Below are 12,836 nucleotides of genomic sequence, written 5' to 3'. Positions count from 1 at the left end.
TACTCTGTTGATTTAGGGCTCGCTTGTTAATGTAGCCTTTTGCTAACTCTGTCTGTTCCCTGTGAATTTGACATTGAAAATGTCCTGGAATTCCCGACTCTCCTGCCTCTACCTCTCAAGTGCTGGGATGATATGCATTTGCCTCCATACCCAGATCAAAATAAACTTTATAAATATATATATATATTTATACTTTATCTATATATATAGATACCATATATATATATATACACACACACACACACACATACATACACACACACACACACACCCACACACACACATATATGGTATCACTATATAGTCCTGGCTGTCCTGGAGCTCACTATATAGACCAGGCTAGCTTGGAACTCAGAGCTCTGCCTGCCTCTACCTCCTGAGTACTGGGATAAAGACATGTGCTATCAGACCTGGCCAAAATGAGCATTCCTAAACCTCATAAAGAATGTGCCGGGCAGCGGTGGTGCACACCTTTAGTCCCAGCACTCGGGAGGCAGAGCCAGGCAGATCTCTGTGAGTTTGAGGCTAGCCTGGTCTACAGAGCGAGATCCAGGACAGGCACCAAAAGCTACACAGAGAAACCCTGTCTGGAAAAAACAAAAAAAGAATGTTTGTTAAAAGGCTGTTGTGTACTTAATAATGAAGCAGTATATGAGTTCTTTCTTTTTTATATGTGTATGTGGTATGCATGCATGTCCTCATGTGTGTGCATCTGTGTGTGGAAGCCTGAGGTTGACACTGAGTCTTCCTCAATCGTTCTCCACCTTATTAAGGCAGTGTTGCTCAAGTGAACTCTGAGCTTGCCATGCTAACCAGTTTACTTCAGGAATCCCCTGTCTCTGCCTTCAGATGCTGGGTTTATAGGCAGAAGAGCATTCATGTGGGTTCAGGGGACCCAAGCAAAAGCTCCAGGGCTCTTACAGAAGCTTTCACAGTGAGCACTTTAACTCCCGGGTAATCGCCTAGCCGCACAGTCTTCGTACAGTCAGCAGCAAGGTAGGGTCCTGTGTTTGCTGCTGCTTCGCTGTTATACCCCGCAGGTCCTAGAATGTCAGAGAAAGCAAAAGGTAGACTACAAGGGTGGGCCTGGCACATGTCGTACTATGAGAATAAGGAACAGAGAAGAAAGGGTCAGAAAGGGTAAGTAAGGTACTCACATTTGTAGACTAATTATGTCTGTAAAATCTACAAGAACCTACAGAAGCTCTGGTGGGATGGCTCAGTGGGTAGAGATGCTTGCTGCCAGATGACCCAAGTTCTATCACAGGGACGCACGTGGTGGAAGGAGAGGTCCAACTCCCATAAGTTGTCCTCTGACCTCCACATGTGTGCCATGACACATAAGCACAGCCCCTGCCAATAACTGAGTGAGTGTGAAAACAATTACAGAAAATGTCTTTGTATAACTAGCCTTGAGCAAAAACTTGGGATGTTGAGGGACTGGAGCGATAGATCAGTGGTTAAGAGTGCGTACTGTTCTTTCAGAGACCTGGGTTCAATTCCTAGCACTCAGTTCAGGTGACCCGCAACTGCCTATAACTCCAGCTCCGGCGTATCTAACCCCTTCTGGAGGACCTGAATAACAGCCAAATTATTACCACAATCAAAGAGGAAAAGGTAACCTGTGGACGAGAGGAAAAATAGGAGGCATGTGTTTGACAAAGGATTAATATCCAAAGAAGAGTGAAGAACTACAAATTAAGAACAACCAAAAACCTAAAGAAAACCTAAAGAATGCATGAAGTCAGTAAGCAAGCAAACAAAATACTTAAAAATGAAATGTATATTCAACTCATATAAAAGGAAATAGGAGGGAAAAAATAGGTATGTTCTCAGCATGGATAGTATATATAGATTGTCAGTGTGGAAGGTGTGTGTGTGTGTGTGTGTGTGTGTGTGTGTGTGTGTGTGTGTGCGTGCGCGAGTGTGTGTGTTCAGCTTCAGTAAACAAATGATGAATATGAAAAAAAAAACGTTGTGCAGGGCAGTGGTTGCAGACGCCTTTAATCCCAGCACTCGGAGGCAGAGGCAGGTGAATCTGTGTGAGTTAGAGGTCAGCCTGGTCTACAGAGTGAGATCCAGGACAGCCAGGGCAGAGGAACCCTGTCTCCAAAAAACCAACCCCCCCCCCCCAAGTTGCTTAGTATATTACTGGAGCCTAAAACCGTGCCTGAAAACCTCAGTACTTGTTGAAACAGTGAATGAATGAATGATGCTATGGCAGGCCCTGCCTTGAGCAGCTTGAATGCAGGCATTTCTGCATCCTTTATACATTGACTTTTTTTTTTTTTTAAAGATTTTTATTTATTTATTACGTATACAGCATGTATCCCTGTAGGCCAGAAGAGGGCACCAGATCTTATTACAGATGGTTGTGAGCCACCATGTGGTTGCTGGGAATTGAACTCAGGACCTCTGGAAGAGCAGTCAGTGCTTTTAACCTCTGAGCCTTTAACCTCTGAGCCATCTCTCCAGCCCCCATACATTGACTTCTTTTTCCTTCTTCTTGCATGTTCCTTCAGGGTGTGGATACATCTTATTTCTTTTATATTACTAGCTGTTCCTGTTCCTGGCACAGTAGAGGTATTCAGTAAGTTTGCTGAAGTCATTAGTAAACATTGCTTTGTATCAGGAATTGCTGGAACTGGCAATAACCTTTTAACTGTTATCTTTGAACAAACACTTTACCTCTTTGAGCCTGTTTTCTATTCTCTAAAGATGAGTTACCAGTTGTTCACCCTAAATCTCAGCGAGCATATTCAAAGCTCTGTATGAATGTAAAGTTCCACTGTCATTTCTGCAGCGAGGGGCAGTGTGTGGTTAGTGTATGGGGGAAATCATTTAACATGGTTTAACATCAGCCATGTTCCTTTTAGGGGGTATATGAGCAATTTATGCTCTGAAGTAATCATTCCTTTGTTACCTTTGGAATCAGTTCACCAACCTATTTTTATCTTGTATGCAAAAAAATCCACAGAATGGCCAGAATCTTGTCTAGTTTTGCAAATTATGAAGGCAAAACTATTTCCATCTTAGGCATTTGAACTATTATTCAAGTTTAAAGTATTTCTGTGTGTATAGAAAAAAAGAGAAAGAGAAAACTAAGAAATCCATACTCTTTGTCTTAGTGTTTATTGCTGTGAAGAGACACCATGATCATGGCAGCTGTTATAAAGGAAAACATTTAATTGAGACTGACTTGCATTTTTCAAAGGTTTAGTCCATTATCATCATGGTGGGACATGGCAGCGTACAGGCAGACATGGTGCTGGAGAAGGAGCTGAGAGTTCTACATCTTGATCCATAGGCAGCAGCAGGAGACTGTGTGCAACACTGAGCATAGGTTGAGCATAGGAGACTTCAAAGCCTACCTCCACAGTGACATACTTTCTCTAACAAGGTCACACCTACTGTAACAGGCCATGCCCACTCCAACAAGGCTACACCTCTTAGTAGTGCCACTCCCTATGGGCCAAGCATTCAAACACATGAGTCTATGGGGACCATTCCTATTCAGACCAGCTCACACCTGGGGGAAGACTCTGGAGCTGTAGTTACTGTTTGCAGCCTGAAGCAGTATGCATCAAGTACTGTGGTGATATTTTGTTTGTGATCTAACAAATAAAGCTTGCTTGAAGATCAGAGTGCAGAGCTAAGCCACTAGTTAGCTATAGAGGCCAGGCAGTAGTGGCACACACCTTTGATCCCAGCCCTTGGGGTCTAATGCCTTTAATCTCAGCACTGGGGAGGTGGAGACAGGGAGTGATGTGGCTGGGCAGAGAGAGGAGGATAAGGCGGGAGGAGACAGGAACTCACTCTCTCTTTCAAGCTGAGGAGTTGGTGAGGTAAGAGGTGGTAGCTGTGACTTGCTCTGCTTCTCTGATCTTTCAGCATTTACCCCAATATCTGACTCTGGGTTTTTATTATTAAGACCAATTAAAATTCGTGCTACATTGTGCTACAAAGTACTGATGGAGCATGAAAAACTGACCATTCGAAAACCTCAGAGAAAAGTCACGAGAGGCCATGGAATATAAATGTATATCATGGTGTAATGAGCCTTAAAAGCATCACAATAAAAATGTTGGTATTTTGGGGGAGGTTAGCACAACAGTTTCCTTGATCATAGAGCACCATTCCATGTGTGAGTTACCAAGAGGAACTTTGCTCCAGATAACAAAAAGGTGGAGCAAATCCAGGTAGATGAGAGGAAGGAGGTGGCAGAGGGAACAACTGGAGATACATGGTTGTGGAAAGAACTTGCAACAACTGGTAAACCTTGAGCAGTTCAAGTGCAGAAGCTGGTAAGAGATGAGTCTAGAGAGGGAGGTTAGAGTCTTAGGGCAAAGCTGTGGTGGAGTGTGACCATCTCTGAAACCTGGACAGTCTTGACAGTGAAAGGGGAAGTTCTTCATTATTGTGCCAGGACAACAGGAATAATCCAGGACTGTTCTGGGTAAACCAGGCATAAAGTCACCTAATGTGAGGTAAAGCCAGTGTGGCTAGGTATCTTCAGGAAACGGAAGGATGAAATGAATTACAGGCAGGAGGCTTGGGTGACTGGATAATCTTGACTGGAAGGGAATTAGAGAAATAGTCTAATTGCTGGAGTGGATCAGACTCAGAGTGTCCTTACTCTGTCAGAGAAGAAGAGACTTGCATGTATGTAAACACAGCTGGGGCTGGTGAGGAGGAGAGAAAATTTGCTGAGTAAGAGATCTGAGAAAAGGTGATGGGGAATGGAGTAAGTGGAGGGATAATGATTAGCAAAGATGATGGGAAACCTTTATCCAGGAACTGTAAGCATTATTGAAACTGAACCTGTCAATCAGTGGCCTTCCCAGTCAGTGTGCTGCTGTGTACACACACTCATGCATGCAGCTTGTTGAGTCGACTCTGACCTTTTTAAAGGGTCAAGAATGCCACTCCTGGTTCTGGCTTTCTCAGCCACTTTCGAAGACCTCAGAAGAGAGGTTCCATGTTCTCACCTACTTCTGTGGATGGCCAGCCAAGACTGTGATGCCAGTGTTGATTTAGAACATAAAAAGGCCAAGAAGAGTGGGAGTACTGAAATACAAGGGCTTCTAGAAGACAATGTAGGAAAATATTTCCTTGGCCTTAGGACTGAGAAAGACTTCTTGAAGGATACACAGAAAGCACAACTATGAAGTATAAGTTCAATGCATTGTAGGGTAGGAATTAAAGTTAAGGACTGTTCCTCAGAGGGCAGGAGATGCAAAAAAAAGGGCAGGCAGCAGATACTGTGGTCAATAGAAAGAAATCTGCAAATAGAAGAGGGTCTGTTTCTTGCTCATTGACAACACTGAACCATCACACAAAGGATAGTCAAGTAGCAATAAACATGGAAAGATACTTTATCAGTTACCAGGGAAACTAAACCACTGTCAGATGTCAGTGGTCACTGCTTGGTCATTTCAAATGTGTTCATGCAGTGGGAGTGTAACCGGAACAACTACTATTAACCCTTGACCGTCTGTGGACCAACATGTGCATGCCCCTGATCTAGTAAATCCACCCCCCAGTTACTGTGCAGAAGAAAAGAGCAACAGTCTCCATAACAGCATTGTCCTAGTGTAAAACTAGAGCAGTATGTCTGTTCACAGTGAAATTGATACGTTGTGAATAGCCATATAGAAGCACAACTATAAAAGCAAATAAAAAACCTCAACAAACTGTGCTACCTGCAACATAGGTGAATTTCACAAACATTTTGTGTGAGAGTGGGTAAAAAAGATACACGAGTCCATTTGTATAAAACTCAAGACAGACAGGACTCCATAATGTTCAGGAACAGTGTTTACCTCCCTTCATGTAAGGGCGCTCTGCTTGCAACATCTGTCACCCCAGGGAAGCGCCCGTTGATTTGCCAGTCTACTGCTGTCTTCCCTCACAACACTGCATCCCTCCTTCCAAGGCAAGCCCTCCATGGTCTTGTCTGGTAGAGGAGGGCTGTCCTTTGACCAGGGTGTGTGAGTACTGCACTCCCCTGCGACAACCTCCAAATAAACTCTCAGCCTTAGTGTTTTTCTCCTTTGGGTGGAGGGGTGGGGAAGAGAGTAGGAGTTACACAGGGGAGTTGCCCTTCACTGACCTGGTACACAGCATTTGTGTAGGTTACATTGCAAAGTGAGTGTGTGTAAAATGCCTAGCATGGTGCCCCACTCATTGCAGATGTTCACTTGGCAGTAGCTTTGCGCTGTCCTTCTCTTCTCAGTGGCCAGCCAGCGTTGTCCTCTTCTTTGTGGTGCTACAGTGCTTTTGACGTCCACAGTGATGAAAATGGTCTGTGTTTGTGCCATCGAGTTCCGTACCCACTAGCTTTCTGAACTATTGAGCCTTTGACATTCCAGTGTGTTTTTTCTGGTGCTGGAGACCAAACCTGGGGCCTTATTGGTGGTGTTAAGCATTGCTTTGCTGAAGAGCTGCACTTTTGACTTCAGTTGTTTCTAAATGTTGCTTAATTTTAATTATAATTAAATTTAAATGGTCACACAGGACTGAACGACTACAGCATTGAACAATGTAGATCTAGGGTATTTACTTTATTTTATTTTAATTTATTTTATGTGCATTGGTGTTTTGCCTGCATGTATGTCTATGTGGGGGTGTCAGATCTTAGAGTTACAGACAGTCGTGAGCTGCTATATGGGTGCTGGGAATTAAACCCTGGTCCTCTGGAAGACCAGTTAGTGCTTTTAACTGCTGGGCCATCTCTCTAGCCCCAATCTAGGGTATTTTCAAGGGAAGATTGTTTTTGAACACACCAGATAGAGAGGCCCGAATGTCAGGTGCAGTATCCTTCTGTACTGAAGGACACTCAGGGAATGGCATGTCCTGATTGGAGCAGGAGACTCCCGTTCTAGTAAACAGGTTTCAGAGCCTTTAAGGAAGTGCAGTGGACCCAAATGGAGTGCCTTTCCCATGTTAGATTTAGCAGAGGTTCTTGTGGGGAGAGCTCTCTGAGGTACAGTTTAAGCACGAAGGCACTAAGGAGGAGCAGGTAACAGCAGGTGTAGAGTACTAAAGTGGCCATGGGATGCCCTGAGAGGAGGAGGCGTGGATGCTGGGATGGAGACAAGGTTCAGAACCGGGCAGTTTTCACAGAGCAGGAGGGAGCTAGAGAGAGGTGGGTGGGCATTTGGAAGTGGGTATTACAGCTTAGTTGAGTTATAATTTACATTCTGAGCCTGGGGGTGCAGCTTAGTTGGTAGAGTGCTTGTCTAGCATGTGAACTGAATCCCCAACATCAAATAAATGGGGATTGATACACATACCATTAACTCTAGTACTCAAGAGGCAGAGGCAGGAAGATCAGGAGTTCAATGTCATCCTTGGCTAAATAGAACTAGAGGCCAACTTGGATTATATGAGACCCTAAATTAAAGAAAGAAAATTGTATAGTATATTGATTTGAAGTATGTGGTTAATGTTTTTGGTATATTCGTAAGGTTGTTCAATGTCCACAATGATACAGTCAATTTTAGAATGTTTTCATCACTCCATGAAGAAATATATAATGATGTATGCCTGCAATTCCAGTGGAAAACTGAGACACAAGAATTTGAGTCCAGGAGTTGAGGCCTTCTGGGCACGATAGCAGCACTTTGTCTCCAAAACAACCCTTCCCGCCCCTGCTTACTAGATTCAGTCCCTGTTCACCGTACCCTCAGGGAACTACTCAGCTACTTTCCATCTCTGTGTATTTGTCCATTGTGGTTATTTCCTTAGTGACAAGCTTCTTTGATACTGTTTCCAAGGTTCATCCTGGTAGAGATCACTGCTGGGAGTGTGCTGCACTTTTCTCTGTGTGTTTTATCTGCTCTTTGGAGCAGAAGGGCCTTAAAAGCAAGGACCATTGTTCCATGTATCAGAGCTACATCTAGAACACATTCTTGTACTTGGTTATTAAGTGCTGCTGTATTTGTATTTGGACCCAGGGAGTGTTTGAGTTATTAGAAATTCATGAAGTTGGCCTCATTAACAACAAAGTAAAGTTAACCAGAATGAATTGCTCTAGTACATGATGGGGTGTCTGTGCTCACTATGCTGGACTAGGAGGTGCCATGCCAATGGTATCCAGTCCTGGTCCTGCTGTGAGCTTCTTGTTGGATCTAGACTAAGTCTGCAGACATTTCTGTATTTGAGAATGGGGACACAATTTCTTACCTACTCTGAAGTAAGTAAGCTAAGTAAGGTCTGTAGAACTTAGGTCGAGGTGAGGGTTGGCTAGATGGTATCTAGGGAAGAAATGAATAAATATTTAGTTCTTAATATTTTTGAGATGATAATAGTAATTACCCTATGTACCACTGTTTTCATGTGATGAGGTTGGTTTTTTTTCCCCTCTATTCTTTTGACCCTTCATGTTAAGGTATCTAATAATGGACTGTGTGAGAGTAATGTACTTCTGTAGTGTGGTGTGTTTGTTCTTTAGCCCCTTTGGGATGTACAAGATACAGATTCCTTGAGAACATTGCCTAGTAGACTTTGATTTTGTGTAGCGCCCCCCCCCCCCGTTAATTCTGAATGTCTGAATAGGATGCATATAGTTGTATATAAAAAAATGTTAAAAGTTCCAGAAACAGCCAACCAATGTAGCTCCCTGCCCTCTCTCTGAATTCTGAAAGTCATGTTTTCTAACTTGAGTGCTGTGTGTCAAAATAAGTAAAATTGTCCTGGGTCCCCAAAACCTCACAGCAGTTTAGTGGGAGGAGGCAGACATGGGAGCACACAGTAACTCAGTGTGAAAACTGCAGCGCCCACCAGAGCACAAGCGGCTGTGGGAGCATCTGGCCGTTGGACAGTGTTTTGGAGCAAGTGTCAGCTGGTGTTTCTGCACTAACAAGCACCATACACAAGTAGCCTGATGAAGAGCACCTGCTGTCTGAACCGCACAACAACCTGGGGCGGTGTACGTTTCTGACTCCCATTTTAGAGAGCAGTTTAAAGCTCAGAAGGGCTCCGTGGCTGGCTGTTAAGCAGATTCCAGAGTCAGCTTCTGTATTTGTCCCCTCCCACTGCATCCATGTCCCTTACGCAAGGCATGGAAAGTCTCCGTGCAGGGTGCTACTAAGGCGTCCTGCCAGCCCTTCTCCGTTACTTCTTCCTCCTTAAGCAAAACAAGGTTCTCGGATTTCTCGGCTCCATCTAGCCTGCTTCCAGTGTCCTCGGTGCTTCGGGTATTCCAGGGCTGGAGCAGTAGTGAATATTGCTGATGTCATTGTTTGCCTTATTGGGATTTTGCTCTTTGTTTCACAGGGAGCTGTGATTGGTATAGACGATGAGGACGACAGCACCTTCACAATAACTGTTGATCAGAAAACCTTCCACTTCCAGGGTGAGCTGAAAGGAGAGATTCTTTCTCTTCATGGTCCCGCCTGCTTCTTCTTCCCTTCTCTCGTGGCTTGTTTGCTGAATGACTTGAATGGTTTTGCAACTGATTCTGCATGAACGAGTGCACAGGAACCTTCTGGATGAAGTGGTACTGCAGGTTAGGCAGGGATTTGTATCTGCAGTGGATGCACATTAATTTGAAGCGACTGTGGATCTGGCCGCAATTGGAGATTAAAAATTTAAAGGATAAAAATCAGTGAGAAGCAAGAGTAATGGGCTGCTGCTGCTGCTGGCTTGTGCTTACAGAAGGTTGCTGATCTTCTTTATCGAGAAGTGTGCTTCTGCTTCTGCATGAAGAGTCTAAAGACTGAATGTGAAGGCTGCAGTGTTTGTCCTTGTGAAGCTCAAAATGTAAATTCAGTTGAAGCTAGAGGCAGCCTTTGCCTGAAAGGTTCTGCTCTGCTTCAAGAATTCCAAGTTTGTATTCATTCCATCTGCATTTCTGTGTCTTGTCTGCCAGCCATCATTCCTCTGCTGTTATCCTTTCTGTAGTTAATAACTCCAATGCCATCTGCCATTGCTATGTTTCGGCATTGCATGCTATGGCTCACCGGTAAAAAGGGTAAGGTACTGTATGATCATTCGCATTTCGTCTTGCTTTGGAGGCTCTAAACCAGCGAATCAAAGCTGATCTTAGTGATCTGGTCCTAATGACCCTGTCGTCTGTTAGGAGTGCCTGTTAGTTTTGGTGCTGGTGTTTTTTGTTTTTTGTTTTTTTTTTTTGCCTATCCAGAACAACCTCTGTTTTAGGTTTAAAGCAGTCCAGGAAACTTAGAAATGAGACTGTTTGGAGATGTTAGACTTTCTCTGAACCTGTAAGTGATTATCACTGTTATGGTTGCCAGCTACATCAAGGTGAATGAATACTAAGCACAGTTACAGTTTAGAACTGTGGGTATGAGGTCTGTCTGCTGGTGACCATAGATGCTATGCAAACGTGTTTAGGCCACTGCTGTCCTCCACTAGGCAGTGTACTGTAGTTGTTTTCTTCATTGTCTTGCTTAGGAAATTGACACGTAGCAATGAAAGATGCTGCCTATGAACAGTAAAGCCAGGCCAGTGTACGACATAGTGACATTTCTAATGTGTCGTCATGCTTGTCTGTAAATATTAACTGTGCTTTAGAATATTACTTGTTTAGAACTGCTTAAGTAATGGTGCTCCCCTGGAAATTTCCATTCCATTTGACTTCCTAAAACCTTTTAATCATAAAGCAGCCCTGGTTTTTAGGTTAAATATGTAACGCTGCCTATAAGCCAAAGCAGGTAACTGGGACTCTTTACTCAAACAAAGTTGAATACTTCACTGCAGTTGTAGTAGGAGCTGCTGGATGCAGGGGCTGCAGCACAGGGTTCTGCGGCTACTGAGGAGTTCCTTCTGGGCTAGAGCACCTTTGTTTGCTTGGTGGAAAGAGAGCCTTGGCTCTGAGCAAAGGCACTCTACCTTACCTTAAATTATTTACGCTAAACTGATCTCCTTAGCATTTTTGTACTTATGTGGCTTGCTGATAAAAGAAGACATTGTTTACATGATAAAGATAAATAAGAATTTGAAAATGAAGCCTGAGTTCCCAGACTGTCAGATTGTTTGTTTTCTGCTGTAGTATTTGGAGGGTGTGAAGCAGTGTGAGCTTGTGCAAAGAACTGAAGACTGTTCATTGGTTTAGATGATCAGGAAGGTTAGTTCACACTTAGCGACACTTGCTTAGAAGAAAATCTACAAATTTGATAGGAAACATTTCAGTGTCTGGTAGTGCTTAAATTTTATGGTATTCTTTTTGATCTTAAATTGCTGATGAGAACTGAAAGCAAATCCAGGTTGATATATAGTTTCATAACATATTTGAGTGTAATCTTTTTCCTCTGTCAGGCTAGAACTAGGGTCTACAGAGTGAGTTTCAGGCCTGCCTGGGCTACAGAGTGAGACCCTATTACCAAAATAAAATAAAATAGAATTTGATTGCCATGAAAGAACGTTAGGACATTTTGATTAGAGAGTGAGTGACATGATGAGAGTCATATTTTACAGGGTTGCTCCAGCCACTGTGTTGAGAATAAGGTGCCGAGGGGCACAGACCCAGGAAACCATTTAGGAGGCTATTGTAGACAAGAAGGGAGAAAGAGTGACGGTTTCCATACTGTACCAGTGGGGTAGGGAGGTAGCAAAAAGTCGTCAGATTGTATGTGTGCTTAATCAACTCTGGTGGCGTATAATTAACATGGAATAACATTTATGCGTGAGGGGCTGATGAGATGACGGCTCAGTGGGTAAAAATCTCTTGCTGAAAAAGCTTGATGAGTTTGATCCCTGGGGCCCAGTTCAAGGTGAGAGGAGAGAACCAGCTCCATAAAGGTGTGCTCTGGTCTCCTCACTCTGGTCTCCTCACACATGCTGTGGCATGCCTGAACTCCCTCCATCATATGTGCAGTCATGTTACACATATACTGAAACATACAATAATAATAATAATAATAATAGATAATTTTAAAAAGACATTCAGATAAAACATTTAAAAATATATGTCTCATATAATTCAGTAGGTTTTGGTCAGTTTATTTACATATAGCTGCCACCACAGTCAACATATGGAACAATTTTTTTTTGTTTTTTGGTTTTTCGAGACAGGGTTTCTCTGTGTAGCTTTGCACCTTTCCTGGAACTCGCTCTGTAGACCTGGCTGGCCTTGAACTCACAAAGATCCGCCCGGCTCTGCCTCCCAGTGCTGGGATTAAAGGTGTGTGCCACCACCGCCCCGGCTTATATGGAATATTTTTATCACTCCCAAAGATTGCTTCCCTTTCAGATGCCCACCTCCTAAGCCCTGGGCTAGGCAATCACTGATCTGCTTTCTGTCAGTAGAGGTTAGCGTGCTCGTCGGGAGCTTCACTTAAATGAGATCATATGTGTATTCTCTTTTGCCTTACTTTGTTTTTAGCACAGAACGGTATTTTAAAAACCATCCATATTGTTGCATAACTTAGTTACTTTTATGTTGCTAAGTCATATTCTATTCAATGGATGTTTTATTTTATTTTATTTTATTTTATTTTATTTTATTTTATTTTATTTTATTTTATTTTATTTTATTTTTCAAAACAGGGTTTCTCTGTGTAATATAGCCCTGGCTGTCCTAGAACTAGTTCTGTAGACCAGGCTGGCCTCGAACTCACAGAGATCTGCCTGCCTCTGCCTCTGAGTGTTGGAACTAAAGGCTTGTGCCATCGCTGACTGGTCCATGATATTGTATTTATTTAGAAGGTTGAGTTGTAGAATGTGGTTCAGGTTGACGCTGAGAGTTTTGACTGGGGTAAAAAGAACAGTGTTGCCATTAACTGAAGAGGATGATTCCAAGAAGAGCTAGTTTGGAAGAAAGGAGAATTCAGTGAAGACACTGTATGTGTAGCTTGGATGTGGAATTCAGG

General features: G+C 43.2%; 1 protein-coding gene across 3 annotated transcripts in view; it reads left to right on the top strand.

Annotated features, from left to right (window-relative positions):
* Osbpl9 (oxysterol binding protein like 9) overlaps positions 1-12,836 on the top strand; it is a 145,377-nt gene that overhangs the window by 34,658 nt on the left and 97,883 nt on the right. For all 3 annotated transcript variants that reach the window (XM_059254692.1, XM_059254690.1, XM_059254691.1), the window contains exon 3: positions 9,280-9,358. In XM_059254692.1, coding sequence (XP_059110675.1) covers positions 9,280-9,358 — 79 coding nt within the window. The remainder of the gene's footprint in view (positions 1-9,279; positions 9,359-12,836) is intronic.

The sequence above is a fragment of the Peromyscus eremicus genome, chromosome 2, assembly GCF_949786415.1.
Source record: "Peromyscus eremicus chromosome 2, PerEre_H2_v1, whole genome shotgun sequence".
Taxonomy (NCBI): domain Eukaryota; kingdom Metazoa; phylum Chordata; class Mammalia; order Rodentia; family Cricetidae; genus Peromyscus; species Peromyscus eremicus.
Note: the sequence above shows the minus strand (reverse complement) of the source record. Positions and strands in the feature narration are given on the sequence as shown.